The sequence below is a fragment of the Passer montanus genome, unplaced genomic scaffold, assembly GCF_014805655.1.
Source record: "Passer montanus isolate IOZ18808 unplaced genomic scaffold, ASM1480565v1 scaffold200, whole genome shotgun sequence".
Taxonomy (NCBI): domain Eukaryota; kingdom Metazoa; phylum Chordata; class Aves; order Passeriformes; family Passeridae; genus Passer; species Passer montanus.
In genome coordinates, this window is record NW_024366593.1 from 414014 (window position 1) to 432752 (window position 18739).

Sequence of the window (18739 nt, forward strand, 5' to 3'; positions counted from 1 at the left end):
ATTTCATGGACATGTACCAAATGAAAAGAGAAAGGCTTACTAAAAATATGCACCTTTATTCAAACAAGGTTATCTCTGAACTCCAAGTATCAATTTACATCAGTCAGAAAAAAATATGAAACTGTCAGCTGTTTGAATTTAAAACATTTTTTTTAAAAGTTGACATTTTTTGCTGTTACAGTCATCACTGCTCATTGAGAAAGGTCAGATTTCCTTCCCACAGAAGTTACAAACCAGAGCAATTAATTTACAAAGCGAAAAGCAGGTCATTTAGAAACCGTACTGTGCATTTGACTTGTGAAAGATTCAGGGGTGACCATTGTTGAATAAACCCCCACCGGTACAAGCCTATTATCTTGTCATTGCCAAATATTTGCACTTCTTATCCACAACTCCAATATAACTTGTTCTCCCTAACACTGCCCAACTGCATTCCGTGTCTTTTCCTCCTGGCTGTGAAATCTTCCTGGATAAGAGTCAAACACATTGTCACTGCTCAAAGACACCTAGCAGGAGGCTACATTGACTCAAAAACATTCTTAGAATCCTAATTTGTTACTATCACTTCAGGAACAGACAGGACAAACTTCGAGCCGGGCATCTGGGAGTTTTCTTTTGATGCAGTGAGTTATGGAAGCTCCAGGGGGAGACAGCTGTGAAATGAATCACGAAGCAAAGTTACCAGTTTTCTGGTGTTCCATATGAGACCTTCTGTTCCCTAGCTCAGAAGTTTTCGCGTTGCGTGTGGGAGACGTGTCTGATCCAGCAGCCTCCTCCTGAAGAGAAAACTGTAGGCTTCAAGTTTCCTTCTAGACATCACCCCCTTTCTAACCAAACAAAGAGAGGTATGGGCTGCTCCACCTTTAAATCAAAGGAATGGGCGGGTAAATTCACAGGAACAAAAATCCAGGCTCATTCCAATGGACGCATCAGAACTGCTCCTCCTTCTGCCAGATTTGTATCAAAATACTTTCTGCATGAGGGGTTTTGCAAAGCCTGCCGTGAAAGGAGTTCTGTTTGGATGTTGCACTGATGCAAGAAGGCCTGCAACTGAAAGGAAACACCGCTGTACAATTTCAGAACCATTTAAGAAAATAGATTAAGTTTCACTACAAGAGTCCGGGTTGTAATAGCTTAGACTCAAGGCACCTGGAAATACTTGCTGGTGTTGAAAGAACTGAAGAGATAAATTCCAATGGGTTATTCTGCTTTATCTGAAAAGTTGTTTATTCACTGATTATCCTGAGGCAGTAGTTTCTCTCATTAGTACAGCAAAATCTGCTCAAATTTAGAAATGAATCTATACCACTTGGAATATCCTCCATACTGCAGATGTGTTAACTGGTGTGTAGCCAGTGTCGTTTTCTTAGTGTAGCACAGACATTCACTTTTTGGACACTGCACTTAAAGTAACAAAGCATATTGCATAGATTTCTCATTTCTCCAAACTGACAGGCACGATACTGAAGTGTTCTTCATTACAGTGAATTTGGCAGCACGTGTTGCACTCCAAGGGAGCCAACTGCAGAAATGCAATAGGAGTAGTCATATTACAGATCATTCTTGCAGATTCAGACAAACAAATTAACAGTTCTAAGTGAAATATCCTGATCCATTTGTGTATATTATAGAATTTAGGAAACCACAGAAATACTTATTCTAATTCTACATACAACTCAAGGACAAAGTTACCACAGATATGTAAACATGGCAAAATTAATTAATTTCACATTCCTAAGTTGGGCCCTCTGCTTTCTTTCTTTCTTTCCTGAAGCAAATGTTCACTTGATAAGCAGTATCAAAATTGCATGTTCAGTCTTATGCTTTTGATATCCAAACAGGAATTGACACAAAATACTGGTTCTACAGATTAACAAACGTGTCTGAAGCAAGTTTGTGAAGAAATGAGTTAACATTTCATCAATATTTCATCAATAGCTGCAGTTTACAATACTCACCATGTCAAGACTTAAACCAAATCATCTGTACTTGATACATGAAAGACACAAGAGAGCTATAGAAAAGTAAAGACAAATTCACACACTAAATATATCCTTGATACAATCAGATTGGAAGATGGATAAAGCAATCACCTTTGTTGGGAAAGTTCCACAAATCTCCCCAAAAAACTGCAGACAGACTTAAAACCATGAAAAAAGAAATCAGCCCCACAATGTACTTGAAGGAACTACTTTATCACATTTTTTCTCACTGTCCAAAATCAAACTGCAAAACAGGCAGAGAAGCCTTTCTTTGCATGTTCTGTGTAATTGTTTTTTTACATCAAGTATCAAGAGTCAGGGTCTTAAAGGTCTGTCTTTGTGTCCACAAATTAAAAAGTGTTTAAATAAGAATTAACGAAAATATTCTTATACTGTTAAATCCAAGTGGTAAACAAATGAAACGTTTATAATAAATTTTTACCCGCCCAAAAAACCCCAAACCCCACAGAAGAACGGTTCTTTGAGGTCTGGGATTTTTTTACCTTCTTTTTATTTTCTTTTTTTTTTTTTTTTAAACTGCTCTGTCAGGACAGTTAGCATCAAGTTTTCTGCACAAATCATCCATCTGCAATTCACACTCGGGACAAACACCAAGCCTGGGTGTTTCAGCTCCTCTGGAATCTTAACAAAAGCAGAGGAATTGGGAGTTTGCCTTTCAGTATTTATGAAAAAGTCAGCTGAAAACACAGACAGGGTGCACAGTCTTACCCCATCCAGCATTTGCTCCCTGTTTTTAGCATCAACACTTTCAATGGGAACTCATTTTATTTAACACAATTCAATAATTTATAATATTGAAGTATATCCAACACTAAAATTTCCCTCATTTACAGAAGTGTAGAATTTTCTGTGCATACACACTGCTGTTATGTACACACAAACGGAACAGGTCGTCAAAAGAACTTTTTGGCTGCTGCTTCTTGTTGGCTCCTGAAAGAAAAGGCAGAAAATAATTCAAGTCTTTTTCATTTGAAACTAGCTAACTGCTTTAAATTGTCATTTATCTGAGGATTATAAGATTCCATTCCTCATTAATAGAGACTTAAAGAAAATGTAAGTCATATCACAAAAACAGAAGATATTTTTCCTGTTCACAAACATACGGGCAGCATTACTGTACTTCCAATTTTGCATCAGACACAAAAGGAAAAAAAAAACAAACAACCCCACACGAACAAGCAAACTGACTTTTAAAATACCCTTGAACATTTTCTGAAGCTCTCAGTATCTGGTTTGCCTAAATGTCAGGGAAAGAATTGACTTGAAGTGGGATTTCCTTTTACCCTCTGGCACAGATCATTAATTTTCTTAGTGGATACAGACGCTGTGGACACACATCCAGGTGCTGGAATTACAAACGTTTCACAAAGAGCTGCAGGGGACCAGCTCCTTGTTTGTCTTGGAAATCATCATTCCAGCTCATGGCAAAAAGACTACCAAGCACGGAGGTTGTGTTTTTCATCAATGCAAACATAATTTCAACATTATGACATCACAAGGAGGGGGAAGAGAAGAGAAAGACCATCCTAATTAGAAGAAAAAAAAAAAAAAAAAAAAAAAAGAAAAAAGAAAAAAACTTGCATTCAGAAAAGAGAAAGACACAACAGTCAGGGTGAACCAGGTCAGGTTCCCACTTGATACGTGGCGGGTGAAGGGGGGTAGAATAAACCAAACTTCATTATGATAATTCAGCATTCCCAGTGGGTTCTGGAACAGTGGTAAATTTTGCATTCTTAGAGGTTGTGAAGACCTGACCAGTTTAAATCTCAGGTGACCCTACCTGAATTCAGCGTGGACCCCGTTTGGAGGATAAGATTTAACTGGAGGCCTCCCAAGGTCTCTTCCAATTTGAATGGTTGCTTGTTTTAAGATTAACACAATGGTACCATTCCAATGCCATTATCAGTCAGCAGTTCTAAAACTATTTGCCCTGCTGTCTTTAAGCCACACAAGACTTACCTGTACATTACATAACCAATGAATAGCACAGTTTGCACTGCCACAAATAGGAAGAAATGCATTGTAGATAAGCAGGATGGAAACGGTGGCAACTCTGGACACTTTTGTTTGTCACTGGATGGCTAAAAACCAAGAAAAGAGCAAACAAGACATCCCATCAAAAGACTTAGAGAACAAGGGCTTTGCAATGTGATGTAAGAATGAGAGAAGATGGAGAGAAAGAACAGTACTCTGAAAAAATAATCTTATTCCTCATCTCACTCTCCCCTTCCACCTTTACATTTCTCAGCCAAATTCCCTGATGTTAAATTGAGGTTTACATGGGAAAGAATACATAAATATGGTAAATTAATCAAGGACCTTCTACAGATCATAAGCTAATTCAGCTTAATTGCTACCTAGGCTAGACTAAGGTACTGCTGAATGTGAACAGAGTCTTTTTTTTTTTTTTTTGCATTAAGAAGCCTGAAGCAGAGCCTGCCTGAGTTTTCCCCTGATTAAAGCTCTCCCTTGTGTGCAGAAGCACCACAGAATCTCCTCTGTCTAGAGCTGTTAAGTAGCGGGAGAAACACACAAAAAAAAGCACCTAGAAAACCTAATTGCTTGACCTTGTTTCCACAGGAAATTAGACTAAAAATCATGCTCTTTGTGCAAAACTTCTCATCGAGACGCAGATCATGCAGTTAGGTCAAGGCAGCATAGTTTTAGCGAAGCAGCTTAATGAAGGATTAATTGCTCCCTAAATTACATGCTGGCTCATCCGAGCTTTTCACTAACAGCCAAAGGAAGCTGTGTTGCACTCACACTTTACACTCCCAGGACATAAATTACCGTGTTGCGTTGCACTAAATGCTCTATGTCCCTCTTTACTACATGAAGGTGTTCTTTGATGTCATTGAAGTGCTGGGTTGTTTCATAGACCCCTGCAGAGCCAGGGTGCTGAGCCCCACTGATGGATCTCAGAGCATCAGTCACAGAGCTTCTGAAACGAGACAAATAACAAACCAGCTTTCAACACACACCAGCTTTTCTACCAACAGCAGTGATTCTGGACAGCTTTTAGCTCATTAGAATTAGGCTGAAATATATAATTGCACCAAAAGGCAGCAAATTTTACTAACTTTCAATAATACCTCTCAAGAAATAATCCTTTAGTCAAACTATGCTTTTTAAAAATAGTTAATTGTGCAGACAGTTGCCATTTGTAGAGTGCCCTATCTCACAGTCACGCTGAGAATAAGAACCAGCAAATATTCTGTTGCCAGACATCTGCTTTGCCTGCCTGACTGCTGAGGGCCATAGAACAAGAGTTCTGTCTGAGGCGCTGGCCAAGGTTTTAGGATCAGCAGAGTTTAATGCAATCTTTGAAGAAACCCAAAAGCCGTTTGAAAAATAAATAAATAAATAAATGAAATCAGTCATGTAAGAAATAAAAACAAGGAAGAGGCTTTAGGGATAAGAAAAGATTTAGATACATCCTTGTTTCGTGATTACCATTTATATGAGGAACTCAATTCCCATATGCATTGTCAAAATACTTAACATTGTCTTATTGTGAATTCATTTTCCTTCTACAACAAATGAAATCAAATCCAGAAAAAGTTGAGGTTTCATAACTAATTTGGTTTGAAGTAAACTAGTCAATGAGAGAAAAAAAACCCCTTAATCTCTAATCAATATGTTTATATAATTTCCCCCTACTGTGCTGTTTCTTTTGAGTTGCAAAGAGGATTGTTCTAGAGCTAAAATATTTATCATGTGAATAATAATCTCTTCATTATTCACAGAATAGACAATCAAAATGTATGCCTTTGGATTTCTTTTTAATTTACTGAAAACTTTCCATTTGGTCCAGATGGAAGCATACTTCAGTGCTTTCATGGAGCACTCCTAACTCTCTGCAGAGTGGTCAGCAATTCTTCATTTACCTCGACTTGCAATTAGTGTTATAATGATACATTTCAGAAGTAAATTTCTCACTGGAAGTTTTTTCTTTAATAACCACTGACAGTAATTTTGTCTTTCCACACACCTCACAGCGTTGCAACGCAAGTGGGACACTCACTTGGTTCTTCTCTCTCCTAACAGAACCATCTCTACATAACGAACAGAAATCTGCACACCCACCTTCCCCCAGACTGTTCCAGACTTCGTTAAAAGCAAAATAACTTCCCTTAATAGACACGGGCTGTATCAAATTGAATTTACATTGACTTTTGCATTAATACCACCCTGCTGACAGTTTCTATTGTAGGAACATGCAAGCTTTTTCTGTAATCAGGTGATTAAGAAATCCACAATCTTGCCAAGAAAATTACTTGGCCCCTAAGTCCTTTTCCTGAGGGATGACAAGCAATGCACAGAGGGGTTGTTTATTTCTCTCTCTAAATAAAGCATTTCTTTAATCTAAGAAAAGTATTAAGATGATGTTATGCAAACTGTGAGCTGGTAAGTAGTCACTAAAAGGGCAGGCTGCCAATGTTAACAAGGAAATCTAATTTATTTGCAAGGTATAAAGATTTATCAAGAATATTAACATAAAAGCTTCTGTGGAAGAACAAGTGCAAAAATGGAAGCACTCTAATCTTCATTCTACAAAAAACTGACCTACTTAGATAAATCACAGGAGCTGCCCTTAAACTAATATTGGGGGGAGGGGGTGTGGGAGAAGCACAACTGAAGGAATTGTTTTCTTCTTTTGTTTTTTTAAATACAAGGTAAGTAATGTTTTAGCTGCTGCAAATGAAGGGCTAAACCAGCTTAAAGCCATTCCTGATTAAGACAGCAACAGCAAAACATCTTAAAAGAAGTATTGAGACATCCCCATCAAACACAAGCATCTTCACAAATCTATTTTAGCAGTATAGCATGTTCAAGATCAGGAGTTTACTTCATTGTTTTTAAAGGGGCTGAACTTAGCTGTTGAATTTAATTATAAAAATAATGTCATTTCATTATAAAAAAGAGACAAATTAGGACACTTAGTAATCCTTGGGGCATGAACTGATTTTATTACAGAAATTAAATATATGCAGGGAGTCTTCACTAAGGAACTGACACAAACATCAAGTTTGTCAATGCTGTCACACTGAAATAATACACAGAATTTAAACAGAAATTATAAAATTCAAAACACAGCCATAATATTTGGAAGGTGTTTACCTTATTTCCTTTACTTGTCTAATGACCTCTTCTTGGGTTTTCACAACTGTCTCTATCTCTTGCTGGGAAACCTGGTAGGGGCAGGGGGGAAAAAAGATCAACATATCTTGGAAAAAACAAATGGATACCACTGCTGCAATCAGGCTGGGCTCTGAGTCACCATGTGTTTCATTTACCTGTCCCTGCTGAGCTGGAAACCCAGCTCCTCTTTTGGCAATCTCCTCTGTGACTGCAGAGACGTATTTCCTCTGCTCATCCAGAATCATGTCCAGCTGTCTGTTCAGCTGTTTGATTTCCAGATGAATTCGATTCTGCCCCTCGAAGATTTGCCTCAGTTCACGATCACTCACAGTTTCAAAAGCATCATCTGCTGCTAAGAAAAAAAACCACAGGGGCTTTTTACACATGTGCACATTCCTCACAAGTTGTATTGGATCATTCTTGCTGCTCTCTTAACATATTCACATCCATCTGCCTTCTCGTACAACTTCACCATCCCACCATCCAAAAGACGCTGTGGCAAACTGATTATTTCTTATCAAAGAAAGGCTGAACTGTATCTCAAAAGTGCAGATCCAAATAACCTGTAGGACCTTTAGAACAGTCAGAATGTATCGCTGTGCAATAAAGATGACAACCTGACATTTCATGTCTAGATGCCCAAAGTCCATTCCCAGTGTACTTGCAGTCACACACAGCTATTAAAATCCATGGAAGTAACACATGGCTTCCATTATATTTTTAAATAATCAGGTTCTTGTCTGCGCAGCATTAGGCAAGCATTAACAAGCTTTTCCATGGTAAGCACATGTTCCAAGATGTGCACTAGTCCACCTGTAAAAAGTTTTCTAGGAAAAACTTTTCTGTGCAGAAATGGACCAAAAAGATATCCTTCAAATAATGAAAAAAGGCGATGCTGTCTTAATCACCACTTTACAGAGATGCATAGCCTTCTGTTGTTCATAATTCCCACCATGTTTCCAGTCATTCATTTTGTTCTCAATACAGGCACCACCAGGATAACTTTAGAAACAGGAAACAAATTACAGTAAAGATTTTTAAATAATGTAAGTAACATCAGTGGGAGCTTAGCAATATCAGCCAGAGTAGCCCTAGTTCAGAACATCCTGGAAAACAAATGTTTTCCTGGACAACTGAAAAATAGCTCAAATAACTTGCCTGGCTGTCCTTGCACATCAGGATGTTCCCTTTGAAATTCTTCCTTCTTCTTATCCAATTCTTGCTGAAAGTGTTCAAACTCTTCTTGATACTTCTCTTTATCTTTCTGAGGGATTTCTGCATCTGGTGCTGGCTTTAAAACATTATTGGAGGAAAGGGTACATGTGAGATTTTTTTTATGTTCCCCCCCACAATTGACTCTCCTGTTCAGATTTCAGATGTGAACACCTAACAAAATTACTGCAGCACATTCATACATTTAGCTGAAGTGAAAAATCACACATTCCCATGTAGATCAAATAGAAAATTTTCCCAATAGAAAATGAAAACAAGTTTTACAAGGACAAATGCTGTTTGGCAGTACAGAATCATCCTAGAAGTAGGGGAAGTTGAAATTTGCCCACTTCCAAAAGAAAATATACTTTATAGTACTGCATGGTTTGATTTAACATGCTGAGATTTTGTTCCTTCAGCGGTGCTTCCAGAATTCTGGTCTTGAGAATATTAATAACAATATTACTAAAACATGACAATACTAATTTAATTTTTCTAAACCACATGACAGCACAGCTACATGCCAAAATTGTGAAACAGGAATGCCACGTGTGACTTAAGAGGAAATAGCAGCACCATAATCTGGTGCTGCACATACAATAACATGTACAATAAAATACTTTACTAATCATGCATAAAAATTCTTACTGCTTCCTTCCCAGGTTCAGTCAGCTGGAAGGTCAGAAATGATAGCACATCATGGTCATCTGTATTCAACAAACAAACAAAAAAACCCACCTTACAAATGCCTCTAATTCCCAAGATAACCCTCCACTTGCAAAGGATCTTCAAAAAACAGCATCCTCACAAGAGTTTGTGTAGTGGGGAATGAAACTATACAGGGTTTTTGTCAGGAAAAAATGAAAATTCTTTAGCTGGAGCCAGGAAAAGCCCAAAGCAGGTCAGTAATTTGGGACTGCAAGAGGGCTAATTACACCATCATGGTTAAAAATTGGTATAATGCATCAACACTAGTAGTAAAAACCCAACCACCCAACCAACCTTTCTTGCAAGCCTTGCAAGTCCCCACAGCGTTTGCCATAATTTTTAACAGTTTCTACCTGCAAGTCCCCCTGTGGCTGCAGATATTCCAAAATACCCTTGTGATGGCAACACCATATCTTCTACTTTGGCACAAAATTCATAGTCCTCTTTATCCGGAGTAAAGCCATTATTAATTAATACCTAAAAGGACAAAACACTTATGATTTTCACCACATTTGTGTTAATTGTTTTGTCAGTTTGCAGTAATGCTCACAAAATACAACTTTTTTGGGAAACTCGGTAGCTCATACTGGAAACCAAAAACTATTTCTTTTCTGAAAGGGACAATTTACCAATATTTTACATAAGCATTCTATTTGCAAAAGTCCACATCCTAAGGTTCTGGGCAACACAGAACTGATCTACACCAGTCATGCCTTGCAGTTCTGATTCAAAGCTTGAGGAGATTCTGCAAATGCATCCCTGGAGAAAGAGAGAACTGTTATGTTTAGCCGCAACATCTGGGACAGAGGAGTTCCTAGAGGAAGCATCATGGCTCAGGTGAGAACAGAGCAGCCTTGGAGGCTGAAGCTTAACTTTCATTCCAGTGACAGGCAGCTCTTCCCATTACAACACAGTACAAGGTCTGCTCTCTTCCAGGTGCAGTCATGTTTACTTTTACAGAAACTTCTGCTACGAAATGACAGCCCTGCACTTAATGGCTGCTACCTGTGAATATATGAACAGCGCCTTTCCAGAAGGGATCAGACGCCAAAACAAACACACACTCTGCAGCTTTCACAACCCAGCACCACATTAGTAGTTTTCTCTCCTTACCTAGAAGGAATTCACAATCAGCTAGTGTTTAGAGAAGCCTTAAAGACCCCCGTATACCAACGGGGTTTAGTCTTGAAAGCCCTACTATTCTTTGGAGGTGAGAAGCCTCCAGTAGAAAATTTAAATCTGCTGTTGAATAGTTGTAGGGTTTTAGCCACATTTCAAGAATCTCTGGTTCAAATATCAGCTACAAAACCCTCTGGAACTCTCAGGTTAGCTTAAGAAATACCAAGCTCAGGAGCAGCTCGATCACCTGTAGCTTAAAGAGATCCTGACTTTGGGACACCTCTCCAGGGAGGTCCAAAGCAACAGAAGGGTTTGAGCACATCACGAGTGTGTCTGCACAACTGCCTCCTAAGTCACATGAGAAAAATCAGCAATATCTGCATTCTAATCTAACCAGAAGAGCCTGTGCAGCATTTAAACAGAGCACGTCCTTCCAACCTCTGCTGCCAAGCTCCACATTTCCAACACTGGAACTGACATATTTGTTGCAGCTCTGTGAAAACCCAGTCTCACATTGAAGAAGCTGAGAAAAACAAGTAATTCTGTCATTTCAGACTTACAGTCAGTGTTTTTTGGTAGTAGGTGATCTTGACTCGCACAGGATAGGGCTTGTTCCGAAAGTCCCTCTGACAGGATGCCAGTGCTTGCGTGGATCCATCGCTGTACAAAAAGAGAACACCAGTAAAACTCTGTGTTATGATTAATCAGCTGGGACAAAAAAGTGTGACTCTCACTGAACAACCTCAACTCGTTTTTTCAAGCTGCAAGCTTTTCCAGGCTGTTCTGTAATTGCACGGAGCTTTCTGCAGGGATCTCCAGTACTGCGTGCTGTACACAGGACACAATGCAGAGGGAAAGAGGGAATGCAGCAATGGGGAAATCTGTTTTCTGAGATACATTCAAAGATACAATTTTCAGATATATTCCTGCACCCGGGAACCTAGATGGAAATAAGCTGTAGTGACTGCACCAACTGAGCCAGACACCTCTCCTCTCCAAGATCCAAAACGCTGTCCATTGTGCTGCTGATAAAAGATTAGAAATCAAAAGTAATACAACGAATTTAACAGCAATTTGCTTTCAGTTAGTCACTTCTGCCAATTATCAGCTGTGTGTGGAGGACCCCCATAAGCAATAGTCTGTACTGTACCTGTACCCATCTGAGTTCATCCATCCCAAAGGGCATGTGCCAATAAAATATCCATCAGTTGCCAATTTCTCTGCTGTTACTGCCAAAGCAGTGTTTTAACAAATAAAACCCCTCAAATGTAAAGGAAACAACAAAGTTTCATAGGAAAGAAGCCTTTATAATGCTTCTCAAAGTGTTTAATGGAATATTTCATCATTCAAAAGCAAGCATTCAGCAATAACACCAAAAATAAACTTACTTCTGATGGTCATACAGCAGCTTTCCATTGTTGCCTACAACAATCACTCCAGGATTGTTTTTCTAGGGAAAGAAATGGCACACAAATGGATTAGTTTAATTTGAATATCAGCAACATAGCTGAAAGCCTTCTGCTAAAATCAGTGTAAAATGTCTAAAAGCAAGCCAAAGTTGTGCAGGGAAAGCAAAAGCACCGAAGCAGACCTACTATGTATTGTTTAAGTTTCAGGATCATTCTGGACTGGAAACTGAGAACTGAAAACAGTAACCGTCATCCTCATCTGCTACAAAATCTTTGCTGCTGAGCTGCCCAAAGCAGATTTCTTCCAAGAAAAAGGGCATCTCTGAAGACACTCATGGAAATGGGTGTTTCCAGTGTAAGGGAAACTTGACTATTTTATTTTATCCCTTTGAAGTGAAAGAGGGAAAGAGTAAGCAAACACCGTCCTAGTTTCTTCCTCAACAGGCAGGAAATTAATTTGTCATCTTTGCTGCAAGAGTTTCCTTCCAACCAACCTTCCCATCATTGTCAAATGAATCAAAGAAAATTCCAACACCATTCCATTTATCAGCTGCCCCGAAAACAGGACCTTCCAAGCCTTTCTCTTCTGTAAACCAGATAGCCTGTGAAGAAAGCAAAAAGCCGTAAGTCAAGATTCACTTTTAAAGCACATTTGTTTTTCTCAGCTAGATGAAACTGCTCCTACCAATCCATCAGCTCCAATGCGGCCTCTTCCTGTAACTCGAAAGGTCACTTCCACTTCCCAGTATTCAAATATTGATTTGTTTTTTGTCCACACTGAGCCCTTCTGGCTTTTCAAGGAGGTTGTTATGCGGATCTGGTCTGCACTTGGGATGGCATCTAGAAAGAAAACAAGATATTCTAACATTCTGTTTAGCAGTATAAAAGAACAATAGGCATACATTCAGAGAAATTCATTTGCTTGCATTAAATAACATTACTTTTAGGGATTATTTTCTTGAAAAAGAGGGGGGAAAAAACTCATCTACAGACAGTTGTCTTCATGTCACTGGTATCATAATGTCAAGTAAAAAAAGATACATTTAAGAATTAAGCAGCAGCAACTAAATTAAAGTCTGAGAAAAACTAAAACCACCGAAGTTACTGCACAGAAACTATGAGAAGATGGAACTGTAAATGTCACCGCCTTTCACAAGGGGGGACACTCAGGAAGGGCAACAAGCCTTTCGGAGCACACCGCAACCCTTAGCCCAGAGCGCACAGAAACAAACGTTGTTCAACCAAGTCCTACTGGCCAAGGCACACTTCGCACTTCGAGCTTTAAGACGGCGAAACCCAGCAGTTTGTGTGGCAGCAGGGCCCGGGCCGACCTCGAGCGCGGCAGCAGTGACACATCAGCACTTCCCGGCAGCGCCACGAGCCCCCTCCGCAGGGCCGCAGCCGCCACACCGGGAGGCCACAGGTGCCTTCGCCCCGCAGGGCAGGCGGGAGCCCGGCCGGGCCCAGGCACTTCCTCGCCACCGCAGCAGCTCCTCCTGGTGCCACGTGGAGCCCGAGAGCGCGGCCGGCACCCACGGCCAGCTTCGCCCGCGCCTTCTCGCCGCGACCCCGCGTCCCCCGACCGGACACTGCGGCCTCCACCTCAGGAACGCCACTGGCCCGGCCCCGTCACCCCCGCCCGGCACTTACTGCCCGTGTGCACCCAGAACGGCACCGTGCCGTCCGCCTGCACCAGGTGCGGCCCCTTGAAGCTGTACTTGTACTCGAAGCGCCGATGCGGCGCGGCCGCCGCGCCCTCCGTGGCCTGCGCACCGGAGAGCAGCGGGCGGCCGAGGGCGACCAGGAGCACCAGCGGGGCGAGCAGCGCCGCCATCTTGGCCGAGCTGCGGGGCAATGCACAGGGCCAGCGGGGCGGCCCCTGATTGGACGAGCGCAGGGGCGGGCGCGTGAGGGGCGGGGAGAGAGGCGGGACCGCGGCGAGGCGGGAACAGGGCCGGGAACCGGGCCGGCATGAGGGGCGGGAACCGGGCCGGGCTGAGGGCGGGGAGCGGGGCGGGAACCGGGCCGGGCTGAGGGCGGGGAGCGGGGCGGGAACCGGGGCGGGCTGAGGGCGGGGAGCGGGCCGCCGGGCGCGGTCGGTGCGTCGGCCCGATCCCGGTGCCTCCTGGTGAATTTCCGAGCTGCCCCAGGTCCGAGGGCCTGATGTGCGGGTCAGCCGCGTTCGTGCGGCCTCTCAGACAGCAGCGAGCCTCTAGCAGTGCACAGGGCGGGGACGGGGTGAGGGCGGGGAGCGGGGAGCGGGCCGGGAACCGGGCCGGGCTGAGGGCGGGGAGCGGGCCGGGAACCGGGCCGGGCTGAGGGCGGGGAGCGGGCCGCCGGGCGCGGTCGGTGCGTCGGCCCGATCCCGGTGCCTCCTGGTGAATTTCCGAGCTGCCCCAGGTCCGAGGGCCTGATGTGCGGGTCAGCCGCGTTCGTGCGGCCTCTCAGACAGCAGCGAGCCTCTAGCAGTGCACAGAATGTCTGAAAGATAGACACCCTGTTCGTTCCCCTCAAGATTACTTTCTTAGCAAAGACCGCACTTCCATGGGCTCTTCTCGGTTCATTTTCAGAGTAGTCGGAAGTCCCGCAGGAAAATCCACACTGTTTCTCCCAACATGAGAGACCAACCTTCCGCAGAGGTGAGCAAAACAAAGCTCCGGTGACAGGCAGGCCCCAGCCGTGACAGGTGACAGGGGTGACAGGTGGGGCGAGCCCCGACCCTGCCAAGATGCGAAACACGGCTGCTTGTCAGTGTGCGGTGTCACAAAGCGGGGCAGGGCTTGTCTCAGAGTTAACCAAGCACTGAACCATCAGTTAAGAGCTTCCTTTTCTACTCCCTTCATTTTCATTTAGCAGCCTTTCTTACAGCTCTATTGGAGAAGAAAATAATTATCAGGAGTCAGGGGTGGTTTTCTTTTTCAGTTTCTTTTCACCCTTGGGGTTTTTTCTACATTTTTCATACCCATTTCATTCTGACATCCCTTCTTTTTATCTGCAAGTATGAGCAATTGAAGAGTCAGTAAATAGGTTCAGAGCCTGCTAAAAAAGACGTTGACCTTGGAGGCATTTGGGAGAGATTAAGTTCTTTTTCTAAAATGGTACACTTTTCCTTCAGCACAGATAAAACATTACATTCTCACTTATTTTTCAGCTACACAAAGGAGTTAAGCAAATATATGACCACATGAAACTTGGCAAGCAAAATGTTTCTGAGATAAATTTTAGAATTTCTACATAAATATATTGAGTATTCTTGACCAGTTAACACTTGTTTCTATAGAGACAGAAGTGCTTGAAGTTTTGTTTCGTATAGTGTCTTCCATCCAACAATATCCTAAACCATCCCTGATTTATGAATCTATTTTGCTTTTTTAGAGCATATATGTGGGAGATGTCAAGTGAATTGGGAGCCACTTCTTGGCAGCTTTCTAGACACAGAAAATTCATCTGTTTTTCAGTTCTTTAAAGATCTAGAAAGTAATTTTTGAGGTAAAATTCTGGAATTACTTCAGGAGGATAAAATGGTGTGTGCATCAGAGGTCCAAACAGCAGCATGAGGCCCTCTCCTGTCTGCTTCCTCCATTTGTCAGTAACCTCTGAATTCATGCCTATGAAATACCAGAACCATGCTTAAGGAGACTAGAAACCCAAAAGCACAAGCCTTGAAATAATTCCCTCTTAACCACTCACCCACACATGTGAAAACAGGCTGAAATTTTGACACTTGCAAAGGCATTGGCATAGACACTGTCCTAGCAATTGTGCATGGAGGATTTGTAAAACCTCCTTTGAAAATGGAAACTCCTTTAAAAGTCTTCTTCCCAGGCATAGAAAGCTGCCCTCCAGTCCACTGTGACATGCAGGAAAACATCCAGAGACTCCCAAAATGATATATATTAGCAGTTTAGACTCTTCAAGGTAAGTCTCTTCAAATTGTTTTGCTACATGAGCTCACTAGAAGAAACAAAAAATGTTTCCTATTTGTAAGAACTTCTTGAATTCTGTCCTGAAAATTACATTTGAATTCAAACCCGGTAACAGGGAAATGAAGGCTCAGCAAAGAGAACAGAAAATGGCCCACTGGCCTGAAACACAATTGGATTGGCTGAGACTGCCTGCACTGGCAAGTTGATAATCTGTATCATCATAATTCTGTACAATCATAATAAATTAAATTCCTTCATTGTCTCAAATTCTGCCTGGAAGTAGTTAGTATAATTTCTCTATCATTATTCTTATAAAAATGCCTTGATATTTCCCATAGGTCTCATCAGGGAAGTCAAAACCTCTGTGAACACACAGTAACTACAAATCTCTCCTTCAGCCTCCAGAGCTCTGAGCATTTGGACACATTAACAAGCCCACACTGGAAAGGGCAGAGGAGAAAAAAGGAAAACAAATGAGGCTCCAGTGAGTGAACTCCTAAAAAGTGTGGGGAGAACCACTGCTTATGCTAATAAACTTTTGAGGTATCTTGTGTTGAACTTGAGAATTTGAGCAGAAATGCAAGAAGACCTGTCTGGTCTCCTCCCATCTCAGTGATCAATCCATGATTTTTATAAATGTCCCTGAAAGCAAGCCTTTGCACACAGGCAAAATTATTTTCTGTGTCACAATAGATGGAAATGCTGAAACAGACTGTTTTTTTTTTGTTGTTGTTGTTGTTTTGTTTTTTGGTTTTTTTTTTTTTGTTTTTTTTTTTTTTTTTTTTTTTTTTTTTTTTTTTTTTTTTTTTTTTTGCATTGGCTGTGCTTTAATATATGTGCAGTTAATTAAATGCTGTGTGGAAATCACAGAGGATTTTACTTTTGGTTTTTCCTGAGACCATGCCTTAGCATTTGAGCTTAGCACAGCTTTATAAAGCCACTCATTGAAGCCAAAGACTCCCTGTCCTTGAGTTGCCCCGGGAAACAATGGATAGGAAAAGCACTGGGCATCTTGGAGAGCATTACCTTTTCTCGTTATTTCTGTTTATCAAATCAGTGAAGAGAAAGTGGGCTTTCAGAAATTTTAAGCCATTCTTCATCAATCCAACCCGATTTAATCTCTACTCCAAGATACGTGGAAGTAACAAATTTTCTTTTTAGAATGATAAAATTATTAAGATTGGAAAAGACCTCTAAGATCATCAATCCAGCCTTTTAAAAAGCCTCTTTTTTTTTTCTTTTGACAGAAGAATTTCTTAAGATGTACCACAATTTAAAAAAGACAATTAATATATTGAGCTCTGTTTTTCTGTGCTTCATCTCCCTGTCACAGCCTTGCTGATTCTCCCTTGCTCCTCCTCCTAGGCCAGCAATCTGTGTGTGAAAGTGTATTATTTAATTTCAATTACAATGTTAATTACAGAAGACAAGTGGTTACTGAATCTTGCACCGTAATTAATCAACCTGATATTTACTTACTCCGTTGTTCACAGCGCATTAAGCTGGGTCTGGACAAGCAGGGCAAGGAAAGTGAGTGACAGAAGCATTATCATGGCACACTGCCTCCCATTGGGAAAGTTCATCTTCCTTCTGAAAGAGACGCCTTCGGGGATCATGGAATTTGAATTCCCTGTGAATTTGGTGTCATCTTAGCTTGACCAGCTCTGGAAGAACATATTAACCTCCTCTTGTGATTTTCAAAAAACCATTCTAATTTAGCAAGTAATTAAGGGTCACATGTAGGATAAAGAGCTAGATAAGCTTGGATTACGCACAGGAAGCTTTGTTTCCCAGGCAACCCGAGCAGAGGGGGTGTTAATGCTGAGGTCAGGCACTTAATGAACTGGGAATGGTTTCTGGCTGCAAAATGTATTCGAATCGGGCGAGGCGAACTAACAACTGCCTTACCATTTGATGATTTGAGGAGAGAAAACAAATGCCTAACAGGGCTACTTATCAGACAGATACTGAGGAAAGCGCTTACAGGCGGTGCCACCGCTCTGCTAAGTGAGGTCAGGAAAAGTCCAAAACAATGACGCTTGACAAGCCCGAAATACCTCAGTCAGCACTGAAGGATTTCGTGACTTCCCAGTGTGAAGGTGTCGCTGTTTGCGTCAGCTGCCGCTGCTGACACGCTCACCTTGCGCTGTGTGCTCTTTTCCTCCCGAGGTTAGTCCTGCCCGGAGGTTGCTGCCTGTGGAATCGCCCTGGGGGATTTAGCATACTGAACAGCAAGACAGCTCTTCCTAGAGCTCCGGACGCAATCCACTCCTGGGACTTTAGGCTCTGGGAGTTAATCCCCCGGGGCATTTGACAGGGCAAATCTCACGCACAAATGCCATGCACATGGATAAAATGGTCAAACAGCTCATCTGTAGCAAAATAGATGGATTTAGTAAAACACATTAACGTTTTCAAAATGGATTCTTGCACTGTTTTGTTCTGTATGCCGTAAGGAACAGCTGGGAATGAAATTGCTGTGCTTGAAGAATATTAGAGAGTACAGAAATTGGAGATGATCCATTACATACCTGCCGCTTTCTCAGTTCACTTGGACCATAGCTCTGTGAGAGAAAGAATTGCACAGGCATTTTTCAAAGCTTTCTTTAAAACAAACCAGCATTCTCTGCTTTTTGGGACAATCACAGGATATTCCGTAAGGCTGGGGTGTTCTTGTGGCAGAAACACAGGCGCCTCTAATTTTGTGCTATGCTTTTTCAAAATATGTGGATGTATAAATCAGGACAATTTTAGAAGCCCGCTGGTCCCTCTTTTTCGTCTGTGTAGCCTTGGAATAAAAGCAGGTGATTTTACATTAGGACACCTGTTTGCACAGTGGAAATTTAAACACTCTGCTGTCTCAAACAGAAACTGTAGGACTTGCAGTTAAGGGTAACTGTACTGAAGGTGAGCTGGCAAAACCGAAGCCACTCACAATATTCAAAAACAAACCAACACACAAAAAAGCCACCAACCAAAAAAACCCCAAACCAAGCTAACAAACAAACATCCAGAAGGGAATTTACCTTCTTTGCTCACAGGTAGCTAGGAAAAAAAATTAATAGCCTTAAATAAGTTAAAGGTTTCAACAGTGGCAAGGAGAATTCATGCAAAATATTAGGGGATATTTTGCTTTTCTTCCAACTGCCAAATACCTGGCGAGAGGGCCAACAAGGCTGTAGCCTCTCTACACATTATTTTTGAGGATGCCATCACAGGT

The 18739-nt window shown here is 41.7% G+C and overlaps 1 protein-coding gene and 1 long non-coding RNA gene across 6 annotated transcripts; one reads left to right on the forward strand and one right to left on the reverse strand.

The window, feature by feature from the left end:
• Positions 1-36: 36 nt before the first annotated feature.
• LMAN1 (lectin, mannose binding 1) lies at positions 37-13459 on the reverse strand. 3 transcript variants are annotated; one of them, XM_039708385.1, is made up of 13 exons: positions 13244-13459; positions 12279-12433; positions 12088-12195; positions 11573-11634; positions 10745-10844; positions 9419-9542; positions 9006-9064; positions 8304-8436; positions 7301-7494; positions 7125-7195; positions 4794-4944; positions 3963-4084; positions 37-2933 (listed from the first exon to the last, which is right to left on the reverse strand). In XM_039708385.1, exons 1-13 carry the CDS (start codon positions 13425-13427, stop codon positions 2897-2899), a joined length of 1500 nt encoding a protein of 499 aa, XP_039564319.1. In that variant the 5' UTR covers positions 13428-13459; the 3' UTR covers positions 37-2896. The 3 variants fall into 3 exon arrangements, with proteins under 3 accessions (XP_039564319.1, XP_039564320.1, XP_039564318.1); XM_039708386.1 differs by having other exon boundaries at positions 4794-4941; positions 7301-7497; XM_039708384.1 differs by having other exon boundaries at positions 7301-7497.
• Positions 13460-13863: 404 nt separating this feature from the next.
• On the forward strand, positions 13864-17887 carry LOC120501760. 3 transcript variants are annotated; one of them, XR_005627396.1, is made up of 4 exons: positions 13864-14232; positions 15419-15511; positions 15635-16003; positions 17013-17887. It is a non-coding gene; the product is annotated as an uncharacterized LOC120501760 (long non-coding RNA). The 3 variants fall into 3 exon arrangements; XR_005627394.1 differs by lacking the exon at positions 17013-17887 and having other exon boundaries at positions 15635-16264; XR_005627395.1 differs by lacking the exon at positions 17013-17887 and having other exon boundaries at positions 15858-16264.
• Positions 17888-18739: the final 852 nt, after the last annotated feature.

Coding starts and splice junctions, on each gene's coding strand:
- LMAN1 (XM_039708384.1), bottom strand. CDS start 13,427: ATGGCGGCGCTGCTCGCCCCGCTGGTGCTCCTGGTCGCCCTCGGCCGC. Junction 12,196..12,278: donor GCATTGGAGCTGATGGATTG/GTAGGAGCAGTT, acceptor CTTTCTTCACAG/GCTATCTGGTTTACAGAAGA. Junction 7,498..8,303: donor TGATGTGCAAGGACAGCCAG/GCAAGTTATTTG, acceptor TTTTTTTCTTAG/CAGCAGATGATGCTTTTGAA.